Below are 17850 nucleotides of genomic sequence, written 5' to 3' on the forward strand. Positions count from 1 at the left end.
CTTCCAACTTCCTGCTTCAGCTCTATGTACTTTCTGGAGGAGAAAAATGCAACCATTATCACCTTTTCAGGACCAAGGGGGCAGTGTGTGCTCAGAGGCTTTGTGGGCAGCGAAAGAAGACCTCAAAGGCACCACTGCACCCACAAGTGCTACACTGGTGATCCCTGGGATACACCCTAGGGTTCTGTCTTGGAGTTAGGCTTCAAAAGTGTATTAAGACTTCTCTAGTGGCACACTCAGCTCCCTGGGCCAAAGTCCCTCAAGGCAACCAGGTGGAGCCATGTGCTGTGCTGTGCTGTACTGTCTTTCTACACTGTCTTCCCTCTTGGTTCACTGCCCCTCTAAGCTGTTAACACCTTGCTCCCTTTTTGCAGCCCACTTTGCTCCCCCCCTCTCCAGCTCTTCTCCCCATTTCTCTCCTGTTTCGTCCTGTTGTGTGTCTCTGAGTCCCCCCCCCCATCACCAATGGTCATCTCAAGTACAGTTTCATTGTGCTCCCTCTTTCCCTGCTTTCCCTGAGGCACTCTTCACCTACCATGAGGGCATACACACTATCCCTCTCCTATGTCCTTGTCCTGAGTGTGCCACACCAACCTTCCCAAACTGATCTGAAGAGACCTTCTAAGTGAATTTGGATTGGTGTGCTTAGAAGATTCTATGCCATCTAGAACCTCATCTAGAGAACTGGGAACAAAATTTAGCATATTCTTTGAACTTAAGACAAACTGTGGTTTGTCTTAACTAACTATGGTTTACTGAAACAAACCGAAAACAAACTGTAGTTCATGAAGCTAGCTTGTCTTAATAAACCATACTGAAGTTTAACCATGGTTTACAATTCAGGCACAACACTAATGAGGTTAATGGGAAACTGAATGGAAAGTCCAAGAGGAATGGGGAAAGTCCAAGAGGAAGCACATGAGCCTGAGTCTCACACAAGAAAAATAGCACAGCTGAGATTTATATCCATATAAGGCCTGTGGGTCATTCTTCCCTTATCTAGTCTTTTTTATTTTTAAACTTTTTATTTTTTATGTTCTGATGGTGTCTTCTCCGCCATCATTGGCTCCTTACCTCCGGATGTAAAGCTCATATATTTCTGGTTGTTTACTGTCTCTTTGGAATCATAGAATTTGAGGACATCCAGAACAGCTTGAGGGTTCTTCTTCTGTTCCAGTTTTGTTATATTGGAGGTCTGCAGCAGCCTAGCCCACTGCTCCGGAATCCCCTGTGAAGAGCAAGTGGAAAGGATGATGATTCAGGGCATTTCATCAGCGTTTATATTCTGCCAGCACAGTTCCTTACCAAGAATCCCACGCTACCTGTAATATTACATTTGGAGCCTTTGATTGATGCCCAAGAGTTTAAAAAGCTAGACACTTTACAGCAGGTGCAATCATTCTCTCATCCTCTATTAAAACAAAGAGCTAAAACCTGGATCCAACTTAAAAAAAAACCAAAAAGTTATGACTGTGACAGGAAAAAAAGGTGCATGAAGCTCATCGTTAATTCAACTCTTGCTGATCCATGGACCAATGGCGGCAAAGCTTATCTCATTTCCCTGGCGCTTCAGGACAGAAAACGAAACACTACTCTACACTGGAGGACAACACCGGGTGCTTTAGGAAATTTACACTGGATAGCTCATGCATAACAAGATAAATGCTTTCTACTCAGACGATAAAAGCAGACGCTACCGAGACCAAAGCTACCTCCTGACGCCTTAACTGCCCACTCAAGGACATTTTCCCTACTTCAAAGGAGGAGCTGCAATTTGGAATCAAAATGGTGGTGCTAAGTTATATAAGGTAGCTGGGCCATAAAATTCACCCTCTTTCCCCACTCCTTCCCTCTACTGTGTAATGTTATCAATTATTATTATTATTATTATTATTATTATTATTATTATTATTAAATAATAATAATACTGCAGGAATTAGGAGCAGTGGCTGCATCCACCAAAGTACAAAATCTTATAAGTTTGTATTGAGGTATTTTGATTTCCGAGAAAGTTGTCTTGGAACATCCAGTATAATTTCCTAAATTCAAGGAGCGACCGTCTCCCCCACCCCTTAGCAGCACAATTAACATTGAAGCAGTAACTCACTTGAAGTGCATCAAAGCATCCCTTTATTTTGCCACCCCAGCTTACAGCTAACATTCTAACAAAACTGGGGTTTCCCCCCCTTCCTCCTACGAGGTTCTCTGCAAAAATGAGATGTGACATGGGCCTTTGGAATTTGGGGTTAACGATGAAAAAGTTGGAATAAGCCAAGCAACGAAATCTACTGCACACACACGGAACCTGCCGCTGCAGTGCTATGACATCTCAAAGAAGCACTTGGATGCAAGCTTCTTTTGGGCCTGTGACGCACCTCTGGAAACTTCCCTGTGCACATCTGTGAGCCATAGAGATCTGGCTGCAATGGACGTAAATAAAGAAAGAAAAGAAAGTTAAAACAGAATGTGGGACAACTCAGACGGTGGGAAAGAGGTGAAATCCAATGGGTCGGAATGGGGCAGGGAAGGTCAAGGTTGTGTGTGTGAGGGTAACCCAGTCTAAAACGAGGGAAGTAGCAAACCAAGTAGTAGTCATTGACAGGCTACAGGAAGACAGACTATGAAAAACAGAAGGGGAGGAGGAAATAAATCACAATTAAGTCCAAAGTTTGGAAGCAGCAATTCCCCATTTTAACCAGGTTGCTCGCTCAGTGGAAAAATCATACTGCCAAGTGACTGGATCAAATATTCAGTATTAAAACAGTTGTGGCGGGTACAAAGAGCCTTCTTCTAAGAATTCTTTCATAAACCCACCTTGGTAATTCTGAAAGGTCTCCATGTAACATTTACAATGCAATCCCATGCAAGCTTGTTTAAAAGTAAGGGTCAGCAAGTCCAGTGGGGTTTACATCCCATTGACAGTGCAATCCTAACCATGTCTACTCAGAAATAAGCCTTACTGAATTCAGTGGGGCTTACTTCCAGGCAAGCAGCCTTAGAATTTCAGCCTAAAGTTGTTCAGGACTCATCTGACTTTAGGAATTATTAAAAACTGTTTTTCAAAAATAGCCAGGGTACGAATGGACACAAATGCTGCAAATGGAAAAATCAACCAATTCTGGATTTTTGTTTTTTGTTTTGTTTTTGGAGTCTGCAAACAGGGTCAAACCAAATTATGCCAAACATAATGCCAGAGAGAAAACTCTTGGCAACATACATATATGCCACTTATATATATATATGCCACTTGACTTTATGCAACCTAAATCCATCATTTCCTTTTGTTTTGAAATGGGAACCTTTATGAGTTTGAATTGCAGCCAGTTTTCCTTCTAGATGGGGAATGCAGATCTGTCTTATTAAAAGGCATGCTTTGCAGAATTCTCATTCAAAAATAGTGGAAAACAAAATTTCCCCACCTTATTAGTGCACCAACTTTTCCACCAAACTATCTATAGGCCTCAGAAGCATGCTTCTTTTGCCTAATCATTTTCAGTCATTGAATTTAGTGCACTGTATCCCAATTTCTGCTACTTGTGGTGGCTCCAAGCGAAACAAAATGGGAATTCGGACATGCATTTGTGACAATCAGCATCATGTCATTGGATGCTAATGACTGAAAGCCAGACTTCAAAGCCCATGCAGCAGGTATCCCCAGCTGTGATTTTGGATGCAGCAATGAGTAACAGGGAATCCATCCAGAACACTGGCTGGCATTATGTGTTGGAGTAAAACTGTGCACGCTGCACATTGCGCATGGCACATAACCAACAGATCAGGCACGGCAGCTACTGCAATCCTCTAAAATGAAGAAGGAACATTTGTGCAGGTTTTGAACAATCCCCTGACACTTCCAAACTTTTGAGAGATAGAGAAAAAAATGTGAACACTGTGGAAATACTTTCGTTAAGAGGCTTGGTGATGTGGCAGAACCCTTGTCGCAATATACTTACCAACATATAAAGGAAATAAGGAAAAGCTCAAGATGTCACAGACCCATAGCTAATTAACTGAACCAGCTGTGGTTATGGAGCTAAGAAGATCTGGTTCTTCAGGAAACAGAAATTCCCATGTGATTCCAAGGATACTTATGTTCCCTTGCTGTGCAAACTGATCACCAAGATGAACTAGCTTGATGATCACCATAACTTGGTGTTAACAGTCAGGTGCAGCAACTATGACTCCTGAGGGCTACTACCCTCAATAAACAATTTTGTATCAAAAACCTCAACCTCTTCTCTCTCTCTCTCTGTTAAAATAAATCTTAATTTCAGGGAATCTTACAAGAAAGAGCAGGGAACTAAAACAGACACAATTTAATGCATTAATGCTGTATCATGAAAGCTACTCTTGTTGCTGGATCCCACACTGACACTGTGGTAAAATTCAGACTGAAGAATCATGGGATGGAAAAGCACATGGGGAACAATCCATAAAAGTAGAAGACCACCCTGGGGGCTGGCAATGCTGACTCTGTTCCTTTCCACGTGATCCATCTACCCTACTTGATTTCTTCATCTAAATGTTAACCATAATACCATGGAATCAAGCCACAAGGAAATGCGTTCTCCAATATCATACTTACGATTTATATGTTAGGGTCTGAGATCTATATCCCTTAGTGCAGCCTTGCCCAACCTGGTGCCTTCCAAGGTTTTAGACTACATCTCCCATCAGGCCCAACCAGCACAGCCATATTGGCCGGGGCTGATGGGAGCTGTGGTCCAAAACATCTCAAGTTAGGGAAGGTTGCTTTAGGGCATCAGAAACTAATAGTTTCATTTCTCCTAGTCAAGTGAGAAAGAAAATAAATGCATGAAGGGAGAGAATAATCACTCAGTTATGAGGATAAGTAGCTGAAGAAAGCATTGCAACTCCTCATGTTTCTAGAATACCTACTCACAAAGAATATTTTGAGGGTATTTCCCAAATCCAGTGACTCTTGAAACACATCTGAAGTGTGGTTTATTAAAATCTCTTGAAAGATAGATTAATTATATGGGGGGGATTTATTATATGGGAGGAGGGGGTTGGTCATCTACAAAGATCAAGCATTAAATCTAGGGATGGCTGGATCAATCTATTTCTGTTCCATATCAATTTCACACATGTTTATTCATAACCCATCTCCGCCCTGCTTATTCATTAATCTGTGATATTTTTTTTTAAAAAAGACACAAATATTCAACATAAAATATATATTATTACAAAATATGTATTTTGCATCAATATATGTATCTCTGAACAAATTTTATGCTAAAATTCACCTTTGTAACGTGTTTTGTTTTGCTTGTTGGTTTACTTTCTGATGGAAAAACTATGTCACAGATTTTGGAAAAGTGAAAAACCAGAAGGATAAGTAGTTGTAATCTACACATCAATCCTTTTGATGAGGATGAAGTCAGCTCACATCGGAATTCACAGAAATCAAATTCCTCAAGCACTCGTCATTAAATCCTTATCAAGTATCTTTCTTGGGATGTTCGAGAAATGTGCAAGAATGAAGTGAAGCTCCATCCCAGCTACAATTAAACGATCTCTGGGCTCCCATGTCCTTCTCAAGTGCTTTAGGCGAAGGGCGAAAAGCCAGAGAATCAATGGGTACAACTGCAGCCCACTATCCCAGCCCATGATTTAAACAATCCCACAATGCTATTTTGAGTGTTAGCAGAATTCTTTCCTTCTGTGGGGAAGAATGATTGATTAGAGGACAGCAAGGGAAGGCATACTTAAGAGGTAAGGGAAGCACGTGGGGAAAGGGGAAATAATCCTACTCTGGAGAGCCATTATAAGGAGAGGATTGTGATGGCACCAAATCCTCTTCTAGCTCCATATATGAGTTTTTAAGCTCACATCTTGTTTATCAGAACACCTGGAAGGCAATTACCGGGAGAACATGCCGCAGTGCAGCATAGAAGGGACAGGCATAGGTGTAAGCCTGGCTCAGTGCCATACAGAGGTCTATAGGCCTTTCTGCTCATGACCAGAAATGCCACAAACTCTTCTCTACCTGCACCATGTTTGGCCAGCATTTTTAAATTGGCAATCTATGTCATATGCCACAGTTAGGTGGCAAAATGTTAACCAGGGTGCTAAAGGTAAAGGTAAAGGTACCCCTGCCCGTACGGGCCAGTCTTGACAGACTCTGGGGTTGTGCGCCCATCTCACTTAAGAGGCCAGGGGCCAACGCTGTCCGGAGACACTTCCGGGTCACGTGGCCAGCGTGACATCGCTGCTCTGGCGAGCCAGAGCCGCACACGGAAACGCCGTTTACCTTCCCGCTGGTAAGCGGTCCCTATTTATCTACTTGCACCCGGAGGTGCTTTCGAACTGCTAGGTTGGCAGGCGCTGGGGCCGAGCAGCGGGAGCGCACCCCGCCGCAGGGATTCGAACCGCCGACCTTTTGATCGGCAAGTCCTAGGCGCTGAGGCTTTAACCCACAGCGCCACCTGCGTCCCAGTTAGGTGGCACCTGCCACAGTTAGGTGGCAAAATGTTAACCAGGGTGCTAGTCTGCATGAAATATGTGGTTTCTATACCAGCTCATAAGAGAGTTGGATAAAACCTAGAGGCTGTCTGTTGAGATCACAGGTCTGTGTTTAAAAGAGTAGTTATTTATTCCTAAAGTGCTATTGAACTCCTTGCCCACTGACATTGGGCTTGTACCCTCATTAGGGACACCTGCTGAAAAGCTTTGTTTCTACAAGCCAACCCAGTTATATAACTTAGTTACCTATATGTGTTGTGAAAATTGATTTCTGGGTTTTAGCTGTGTTTTATTTGCACAACTGCATTTATAGCCCACTTGGAGAGCTTCTTGATCAACTGGTTTATAAATCTTCTAAATAAATAAAACTATCCTACAGAATATATCCATAGAGCATCTTCAGCTCTTTCCCCAGAGTTTCCATAGTTTGCAGTCTATAACAAGCAACCCATGGAGTGGGGAGAATTAAGCAACAATTGTTTCCAGTAGAATACTCAAAAGTACACAAGTGTCACGCAAGGAAATCTAGCTACCTTCCTCCTGTGTGGGCAAGGGGATAGCCTAAGCAGACATTACTTGTGTGTACAGCAAATGTGCACAGGAGGGGAGGGAGATCGTGCTTGGCAGCCCCCCAATTTCTGTCTGCATCTAGCATAATGTCAGCATAGAGCAGGGGTGGGGAACCTGTGGCCCTCTGGATGCTGCTGGGGCTCCCAATTCTCAACAGGCCCAACAAAGCATAACCAATGGTCATGGATCATGGGAGTTGAAGTCCAGCAACATTTGGAGGGTTGTAGGTTTCCCATCACTAGAGCTCATTTGCATCCAAAGTAAGATGTGTGTGAGCTCTGTGATTCCACCACCTCCCGTACACATGTTCACTCTGCACGCAAGTGAGGTCTGCACAGAACAAATGGCTGCAAAGAAAGCCAATTTAGCCAAGGAAGTTTGCAATGAAGCAAACAGAGGACAAAAAGATGACTTACTGTGAATTCCCCAGTGACTGCATCAAACCCCACATGGATCGTGTGCTCGAAGTCTGAAGGGAGAGAGATTTCAGGACGTTCTTTCTCCTTCTTCTTATTGGCTAGAAGTAAAATGTTAACAAGCACTTATTTTCCTGCATAATTATTTTTTATGCATTTTACAGTCAGGCTTATTCAAAGCAAGATATGGAAAGTAGGAGGATAGAATTTAATCCAGAAGGACCCTTGACTGCAAAATCCAGGCTGGATAATGAAACAGCACCATAACAGTGCAATCCTATTCATGTTTGTTCATAATTAAGTCCTAGGGGGCTTGCTTTGGTAAATGTCCACAAAAATGCAACTTTACAGAACACTGCTCCTGTAAGCTAAGGGCATGTGCATTACTTGATAATGTATCATTTAAACCCAAAAGGTATGAACAGCCTCCATGGGGTTGTCAGGGACAATTGTCAGGAATATATCACACAAAGTAAGCAAAGTTAACTCTTTATTAGAAGAAACAAGGTCAGCTCAAGAGTGCCAGGTCTAATGAGCACAGCAATTCTTCTTGGTAAAACTTGCCCCTATGAGGCAGTTGTGGAGGCTGAAGGTCCCCACCTTTTCCACAGCTGCCTAAATCTCCTCCCCCGGGTCCTTCCAACGCACCTGTGCACCTCTCTCTGCTCTTCCTGCTTCATACCTCCTCTGGTCCTGGGAGACAAGGGCTCTTGGCCTCCCTCTGCTCCTGCTTCCACCTTTGCTTCTGATTCTGGACTTCTCTCTGCCACAGGCTCTTCCTGCTCTCTAAACCCTGTTACCTCTTCAACTTCCAACACCTCTCAAACTTCTCCCTCTGACCCTTCTTCATCATTATCCCACCACCAACCTCTGGGCTCTGAGCTTTCTATCCTTGGGGGTTTCCCTGTCGGCTTCCCCCCTGGTGCCTCCCTCTGTGTCCAGCCAATCCATGGCAAACTGGAAATAGTCCTGTGCATCAGTTCAGGACTAGAAAACCCATGACCTTCCAAGTGTCATTGAACTTCACCTTCCACCACCTTCCTGTTTCACAGTGGCTGATGGGAACTGGAGTCCAACGACATTGATGTGTGGGGGTGTGCATAGGTTCCCCATCTCTGCATTTAGTGGATCAAGTTGTTAGGCAATATGATACAAAGAAATATCGGTTTTGCCAATAAGTAAATTTAACCAATAGCTTAGTTGAGCAGTTGACTAAAGCTTGTATTGATAGACATCTCTTTAATTTCTTTGCAGCCTTTTTGTTGCATAAAAAAGTGAATGAAATGTAGACTTCACTGAGGCACAATTGTTAAGGACTTCAGACAAAGCCCTCATGCAATCAGGGTGATGCAGAGAGTGGTTAATATACCTTTATACAACAGCCTAATATACCTTTATACACCACCTTTAAAGAAGTAGAGATGTACCCACTCCTCAAAAGCCCTCCCTAGGCAGCCTTGCAGCATCTAATTCCTTCAGGTAGAACGAAAGCAAACACAAAGGCATGGAAATGTATCCAATGATAGTCTTGCTCAGAAGAGAACCATGAAATTAACCAACATGGCTAACTTAGGTCCATTAATTTCAATGGGTCTATTCTAAGTAGAACTTAGTTGGATACCACTCATGCCTTATGCAGACAACTCCCAATTTATGCAGTGGTTACCTTTGAAGGCACTGTGCATTTAAGTGAAATCACATATATTTGAAACATCATTGAGAAAGCCTGTAAACATCCTGTTCCACCCCACCCCCACCCCATTCCACCCCTTTTTGTGACATTTTTGGGTCACTGCCAGGTTCAGAGTGATGTGCGTATGAATGTATGTAAATGGGGAGTTGCCTGTACAGAAACAGACCATTGGTCCACCTAATCCTGGGCTGCTAATGCTGAATGGCAGCTACTCTCCAACATTTCAGACAGGAATCCTTCCCAGCCTTACCTGGAAATACCAAGGATTGATCTTTTTCATATAAAGCAGCTCTACAGCTGAGCTACAGCTCTTTCTCCTTAACTGTTGTGATATTCATTAAAAAAAACTGCTGGACGATGGGAAACAACTCAGTGGCAGAACCCAAGGATTCATGTGCAAAAGGTACCAGATTCAATCCCTAACAACTCCAGGTAGGGTTGGAATAGATTCCTGTGAAGATCTGAAGAGCTGCAACCAATAGCCATTGTCAATAAGACCGAGCTAAATGGACTCTGTTTAAGGCAGCTTCCTCAGGGCTGGATCCAGACTTAGTTATGCTTCATGAAGGACAGTAGTTCCCAAACCTTTTCAGCCCCTCACTTTGGTTCCATAAACTCATCCCCAGTGACCCCAGCCCTACCTTATAAAAAGCAATATTCATAATAGCAGTTTGCACAACACATTAAAGAAGATAATAACCCAGTAACATTCAAAACAGTAACAATTAATTGCACATTTATTCAAAATCCAATGAAAACTACTTAGTTGAATTAACTCAACAAAACTGAGTTTTATCCAAGGATACCAGCTTTTCAAAGTATGATAGTCATTTATACACAGAGACATCCAGGTCACCCCTCTTCTCACCTGGGAGTGTGATACCACCCACCTAAGTTCCTGGCGTGTTGCTGCCAATCAGAACAGACAATATCCAAGAATAAATGGCCTGACAGTTTGAATCCGTGCACAGCAGATACAAATGTCTCCAGGAGCAATCTGGAATGCTCACATGTAATCAAAAACACTGTGCATGAACTAATCCCAAATGTTACATTCATCCTTATTAATTTAATTGCTAAACCCTTACTAAACAATTATCTGGCTACAATTTCTGCCCAGGATTCCAACCTTCACACTTATATTAATTGATAAATGGTTTTCCTGCAGCAGTTGTTAGAGCCAGCAACAATATACCATCTCAGCATGCGAGAGCAACTCCTTCCAGACCCCACGCTTCTCTCCAGTCTCCCAGCCCTTTTTAAGATCTATAATGTGTTCACACTTTAATTTTCAGCTAAGAGATGGCCTGCAACAAGTTGTCCTATCTTTTCAGTTTGCATCACTCTGAACAGCAGATAAGAAAACGGTCTTGGCTTCTCATTACACTCACACCATTGTGGCAGAAAGTACCGTATTTTTCGCTCCATAAGACACACCTGGCCATAAGACGCACCTAGTTTTTAGAGGGGGAAAGCAAGAAAAAAAATATTCTGCGCAGAGGATATAAGCGGCTCTCACTTTTTTTGCTTTAAACCCTTCCGTCCCTCCTCCCGCTTCGCTGAGAAGCCATCAGAGCAAGCTGTGCAGCTCTCGCTGAAGCCAGCAGAGGAAGAGTGATAGCTGCGCAGCGCCTCTTCTTCTGCTGGCTTCCCAGCAAAGCAGGATGAGGGACAAAAGGGAGCCCTTACAAGGGAGCGCTGAGCAGAGCCTGGCAGTGGCTCTTGCTGGCTTTTGCTTCCCAGCAAAGCAGGATGAGGGACAAAAGGGAGCCCTTACAAGGGAGCGCTGAGCAGAGCCTGGCAGTGGCTCTTGCTGGCTTTTCTGGGAGGTGTGGGAAGGGACAGTGGGCAGCTCATCAGTCCCTTCTCCCACCTCGCGGAAAAGCCCCCAAGAGCCGCACACACGCTCCACACGGCTCTTTAAAGGGAGCACTGAGCAGAGCCTGCATGCATCCCAGATGCGAACGCAGGTGGGAGGCTGTGCTCAGCGCTCCCTTTAAAGAGTCGTGCGTAGCATGTGTACGGCTTTTGGGGGCTTTTCCACGAGGTGGGAGAAGGGACTGACGGGCTGCCCTCTGCCGGCTTTTCCCCAAGGAGGGAGAAGGGCAGCCCATCAGTCCCTTCTCCCTCCTCGGGGAAAAGCCCCCAAGAGCTGCACACACACTAGGCTCAGATCTTTAAAGAGCGTGTGGCTCTTGCTGGCTTTTCCGGGAGCTGGGGGAAGGGACAGAGGGCAGCCTGTCAGTCCCTTCCCCCACTCCCAGAAAAGCCCCCAAAAGCCATGCTCCCTTTAAAGAGCCGCGTGGAGCGTGTGTGCGGCTCTTGGGGGTTTTTCCTGAGGAGGGAGAAGGGCAGCCCATCAGTGACGGGCTGCCCTTCTCCCTCCTTGGGGAAAAGCCCCCAAAAGCCACACATACGCTCCACGCGGCTCTTTAAAGGGAGCGCTGAGCAGAGCCTCCCGCCTGCATTTGCTCCATAAGACGCACACACATTTCCCCTTACTTTTTAGGAGGGAAAAAGTGCGTCTTATGGAGCGAAAAATACGGTAGGTTTAAAGGGTCATCGAGTAAAGTTTAAAAGAACAGTCAAATCTATATAAATGGGTGGTGAAATGTTGTTACAAAATATAATAATAATAATAATAATAATAATAATAATAATAATAATAATAATAATAAATTATTTATACCCCGCCCTCCCTGGGCTCAGTGCGGCTAACACCAATAAAATCACAGTAAAAACATAATGGGGGGGGGACAATTTAAAATACAGGTTAAAATGCAATTTATAATGCAGCCTCATTTTAAAAGTAGCCGATAAATCAAGACCATAAGGGGAGGGAAACATAAGGGTCAGACTGAGTCCAAACCAAAGGCCAGGCAGAACAGCCCTGTCTTGCAGGCCCTGCGGAAAGATGTCAAGTCCTGCAGGGCCCTAGTCTCTTGTGACAGAGCGTTCTACCAAGTCCAGGCCAGTACTGAAAAGGCCCTGGCCCTTGTCGAGACCAATCTAACCACTTTGCAACCTGGGACCTCCAAAATGTTGTCATTTGTGGACCTTAAGGTCGTCCGCGGGGCATACTAGGAAAGGGAACTGGCCACTGCTTCCCTTTAAATATCAATTAAGTGCTCATGCTTCAGTAAGGGAAACCGTCACACACCTCTTCTCAATTGAGGCTCCCTCTGCACTACACTTTAAAGCAGTATCACCCCACATTCAACAGCCATTGCTTCCCCAAAGAATCCTGAGAACTGTAGTTTGTTAAACTGCTGAGGGTCATTAGAAGACCACTTACAGAGCTACAATTCCCAAAATGGTTTAACAATCAACCCAGCTTCCTCAGGAAATCTAAGAACTGTAGGCCTGTGAAGGGAATAGAGGCCTCATCCTGCAAGTGTCCTTCCTTCATCAAACTATGGAGAGGGAGCCAAACTTATGAGGAGAGACTGTAGAGGGAGCCAAACTCATGAAGAAAGACTCAGTAGAAAAACATATACTTTGCATACAGAAGGTTCCATGTTCAAATGCCAGAATTTCCAGCTAAAAAGATTCCAGACAATAGGAAACCCTGTAGAGTAGCCTTTCTCAACCTGTGGGTCCCAGATGTTGTTGAACTACAACTCCCATCACGCCTAGCTAGCAAGGCTAGAGCCCAGGGATGATGGGAGTTGTAGTCCAACAACATCTGGGGACCCACAGGTTGAGAATCGCTGCAGTAGAGGCACTTCCCCTAAAGAGCAAACATTACAAGCATAAAAAGACCAACACGCCTGTCCCACAGGGTTGTTGTGGGGGTTAAGAAGGTAGGGGAGAAGCCATGAGGGCCTCCTTGAGCTCCATGGAGGAAAGGTGGGTATAAATAATAATTAAACCAATAAATTAATTAAAACAACAGTAACTCAAAACATCAGTACAATACAACAAACCACGGAGGAAAAGCATAGCCAAGATATTACTAAAAGCTATCAATCAACAAATGCTTGATGAAAAAGATAGGTATTAAGACTGGCATCAAAACACAATTAAGGTTTGTGCCTGTTGCACTTCAGAGAAGAGCAGATTCCAATAGCTGAATACAACAACTGAGAAAACCCTCGCCTTGCATTGCAGTGGGTTGAGCTAGGTGACCCCTTGGTTTCTTCCAAATCTACAATTCTGTGATCTAGCCTGGGCTTTCCTATATCCCACCATAGCCAACACCCTATTTTCTGATGGCAAGAAGGATTTCACTGCAAAGATAGTTACTATGAGCCATCAGCTCCCTATGTGCTCAGTTCCAAGAAACCCAGACCCCTTCTTCTAACTCTAAATTTGCATGCACCAAACAATTCCAGCAAAAATTAAACAGCACCTCTTTCCAAACAATGGCATTAGAGACCCATAAGTCTCTGGCAATTTTAATTGCCCTTTTTATTAAGAAGCAATGTAGCTGAACAATCAAGAAAAGCAGACATGAAACCAACAGAATAGGAGAGGGCTGGAAGCCCTTTGCATTGCTGATACATTACTTTTGTCCCCTCCTGGAAAGATGGAACGGAGCCGAGCTTTCTTGTTCTTCTCTTCTGGAGCCATGGGGAGAGGTTTGGAGCCGTGGTTCACTGCTGAAGAATCGCGGTTGTTGCTGTTCATTCTCAGTGGAGGGGCTGGAGGTTTCTCTTCAGCATCCAGACTATTTGACATCTTCAGCAGCCCTCACAACCTCCTGGTAAGACAGGAAGAAAGAGGTTCTGGTGGTGAGAGCAAGAAGGATAAGACCCAGAGTAGGGCCAGGAAAATCAAAAAAGTTGGAAGAAGCCTGGAGAAATCTGATTTTAATCCTACACCAGGTACCCGATGCCACACCACTGACAAACCCAACTGCAACCGTTCTGAGCAGCAGAACTCTGCAGATGAGGCAGTAACTGCAAGTGCTTTCTCTTCTTCTGGCGGCTCAAGTAGGGAAACAAGAATCATTATCAGCTTTCAAGGACACATTCCAGCCAAAGCGAAGCACTCAGTTCAATTCAATATGAGCTTATTATTCTCACCAAAGGTCATGAGGAACGCAGAGCAATATTACCACAAAAACATGGATCATACATGGATGTTGGCTCATATTTTGGATGTATGGTTGCAAATTAAACCTCCGAATCATCACAGCAATTTATAGATATTTTAACTAACTTCTTTTTCCTGATTCTTTTTCTTTTCCCTTTCCCTCCTTCTTTCTTCTTTTTTCAGCCAGTGCATAGAAGGCCACTCTGAATGTGACAAAGTTATTATTGAAACTCAAAAGAAACTGCACTGTTTCTGCCAGGGTGTACCTGCTTGCTTGTGTGAACAGATTTCAGAAAGCGATCTCTGGGATCTCTATATAAATAGTCTAAAACATCTCAACACACTGTTTTCCAGAGTTGGTTATCACCAAATTCTATATAGTACCGCACAGCACAACACTCAATATGCATAGCAGCAATTGTTAAAATATACTTTAACTAAGTGCAGTCTGCTCTTGCCTTAATCGTTAGCCACTCAGATTCTGTATGAAGAAGAGCTGCTGATATTCCTGATGGTAGAGAGCATAAGCTTCTGAACAAAATTATTCTGCACAGTTTCCAAAACTTTAATCAGAGACTGAGATTTCAAAACCATAGAGCATTTGAGCAAGCATTTTTCTACCTTTAGGGCAGGTTCCAATCAGCTGTCCTCCCTTGTTGTAACAGAACTATGAATGCCCCTATGGTCTTCTGTGCTTTGACTTTCACTGTCTCTGTATGAAACTTCCAAGAGAGTGTTTTGAGTACACCCAGACCTAGGGGCAACTACAGTGGTACCTCAGGTTACATACACTTCAGGTTACATACGCTTCAGGTTACAGACTCTGCTAATCCAGAAATAGTGCTTCAGGATAAGAACTTTGCTTCAGGATGAGAACAGAAATCGTGCTCCGGCGGCGCAGCAGCAGCAGCAGGAGGCCCCATTAGCTAAAGTGGAGCTTCAGGTTAAGAACAGTTTCAGGTTAAGAACGGACCTCCGGAAGGAATTAAGTACTTAACCTGAGGTACCACTGTATAGAAAAGCAAACTATGATACCTTTAGCTCTCCTTTTAATATATCACAACTGACTAGAAAACATCTAGAAACATTCTTTCCTGGAACCTGTCAGGTTGGGAATACTAAGATAGATAAGGAGGCTGAAGACAGCAAAGGTAAGAGAGGGGAGGGGAGGAGTGGGTGAGAAGGTGGGCAAGGAAGGGGTCAGTGGCAGGGAGGGGGTGGGGTGTGCCCGGAATTTTTCCTCACAAAAGGTTAGGAGGGTTTCAACTAAGGCTGATCTCCACCTGCAATCTCTGCTGAGCAGCACATGAGGTCCCAAGGGGTTACAGGTGCTCACTCAGGGCCGTGTTTCCACTGAGAACCCCAACATGACAGAGGCGGTAGTGCCTTTTAAGAAATTACACATATTTACTCTTCAGTTTAGATGAAACGGGTGCAGACCTTACAGCACTGTGAACTCAAGCTTGTTCCTCACAGCAGCCCAGCACTGCAGGCAAAGCCACCCTAAAGCACCACCACCCCTGTGTTCCTGCTTCCCAGCCAGCTCCAACAGCTGCAGCCCTTTCTTGTTCCCAGAAACCCCTGCTCCAAACAACTCCTCCCCATCCATCTGCTATTCCAAGCCTAGTTTTTAAAGGAATACTTTTCTTGTGAGCACAGCCTACCCCTTCCGCTTTTTTCAATCCTAAACCCACGGTAAGCATGGCAACTCTTTTGCGCAGGCCCTGTGATTTATCTGGGATAGGTCATCAACACCTTTTGTCACGGTAACGTCCTCCATCACAGGTGAGGCCTTGGCCTGGAACAGAAGCTTAGCTTGTATTTTCTTCCCTACAATACTCCAAATATTATCGACATACTACCCTATATTATTTTCTGCTAATCAGTAACAGACTCTGGTATCCTTGCTATAACAATATGCCTGGAAGAGACTTGGTCTCAAGTTTTGTCACAAACACCTTGCTGCCACCTTTCAGCCAGCCAGCTGTTCAGAAATCTTAAAACGGCTGAAGAAGTGGGGGCTTGACTTCATTTATGTCACTTGAATTGACAGGGAGAGTTTGGAGAGCACATTTTGGGATTCAAAATATACTTTGCCACATCAAAACAAAACTGAAGTAAGAACCTTACTCTTCTGTAGAAACACCTACTTTCCCCCTACTAATAATCTGTCACTGACCACCATGATTTGGTCATATTTAACATTCCTACTGGAACAGATCAATCATAAATTCCCCCCAGCATTTACACTGTGTGGGGATTTTAATGCCCAAATCAGAGGAATTGCGTAGGGTCTCTTGCTACCTTTAGGCTTTGACTTTGAATATATATTTCTAACCTTTCATTTTTACTTTGGGCAAGAAATATAATGCACAGAGCCTGAAATTGTTGGAATTTGTATTCCAACATGTTTTATACATCCTTCATGGGAGTCCTGAAGCCATTTCTAAGAGTCAGTACAGTGGTACCTTGGGTTACATACACTTCAGGTTACATACGCTTCAGGTTACAGACTCCCCTAACTCAGAAATAGTACCTCAGGTTAAGAACTTTGCTTCAGGATGAGAAGCCCCATTAGCTAAAGTGGTGCTTCAGGTTAAGAACAGTTTCAGGTTAAGAACGGACCCCCGGAACAAATTAAGTACGTAACCAGAGGTACCACTGTATACTTAATTTAAACAAATAGGGATAGCTCAGTCAATAGAGCATGAGGCTCTTAATCTCAAGATTGTGGGTTCAAGCCCATGTTGGGGGGAAAGATTCCTGCTTTGCTGGGGCTTGGATTAAACAACCCTAGTGGTCCTTTATCAAAATCTACAATTCTATGATTCTATGAAATATGGTTGAAGTGATATTGATCACATTGTAGTGTCTCCATTATTTACTTTTGTGAACACTTTTGAAGTGTCAGAACGAATAGAAAGCAACCACTTTCCAATATCAGTGACCCTAGGTCCTGTAATAGAATGCATACCTAAAACCGAATCAGCAAGAGTCAACAAAGAAAGAAATGGTGTGAAAAATGGTCTCACAGATTGAGCAGCAATATTCATGAGACACTATATAGTAATAATCTGAGGAGCTTGTGTCAACCATTTTTGAACAAACCTCCAAATCTTGTTGCTGTCTTCTTCTCACAGAACTCAAGTTCTATTTGATAACTTCTATAATTAATAACTACACACAATCAACACACCTTGGCTGGTTTGATGGTCAATGCAAAGTGGTTAAGAATGTTCTGACTAAGACTAATTAGGGATTCTCTGAAAAATCCATCAGAGGAATCCATGGAAAGTTTCACCAAATGTAGTTGGAATATAAGAATCTGTCCAGAAACAAGAAATATACTGAATATACAAGCCGTATATATGAAAATCAAGTGGCAGGAATTGGGACTAGCAGTAACGGAACAGAGAGAAGACAAATTCTGGGAACTGGTGGCCCAGGGCTTGAATGAAATGATATCATCACAGCAAGCTTCAATTCCTGCCTCTGAGTGGGTTAAATATTTCTCCAATATATTTGGTGGTCAATTTGGACAATCACATGTACCAGCAGCATGTAAGGATTTTGCATGTGTAGCAGCGCCAGTGACGGGGTGCACCCAGGGGAGAGTCACAAGGCCCAGGTTGAGAGATTTGGAGAGTC

At 43.7% G+C, this 17850-nt stretch overlaps 1 protein-coding gene across 8 annotated transcripts in view; it reads right to left on the minus strand.

Annotated features, from left to right (window-relative positions):
- The window catches only part of PAK3 (p21 (RAC1) activated kinase 3), a 79086-nt gene that overhangs the window by 21320 nt on the left and 39916 nt on the right, over window positions 1-17850 (minus strand). For 5 of the 8 annotated variants that reach the window (XM_079961710.1, XM_079961711.1, XM_079961708.1 and 2 more), the window contains 4 exons: window positions 13674-13867; window positions 7473-7573; window positions 2376-2420; window positions 1075-1228 (listed from right to left, as the gene is read on the minus strand). In XM_079961710.1, coding sequence (XP_079817836.1) covers window positions 1075-1228; window positions 2376-2420; window positions 7473-7573; window positions 13674-13845 — 472 coding nt within the window. In that variant the 5' untranslated portion in view covers window positions 13846-13867. Of the gene's footprint in view, window positions 1-1074; window positions 1229-2375; window positions 2421-7472; window positions 7574-13673; window positions 13868-17850 lie in introns of those variants that run through there. The other 3 variants (XM_079961712.1, XM_079961714.1, XM_079961715.1) reach the window with 2 other exon arrangements.

The sequence above is a fragment of the Podarcis cretensis genome (assembly GCF_951804945.1).
Source record: "Podarcis cretensis genome assembly, chromosome: Z".
Lineage (NCBI taxonomy): Eukaryota > Metazoa > Chordata > Lepidosauria > Squamata > Lacertidae > Podarcis > Podarcis cretensis.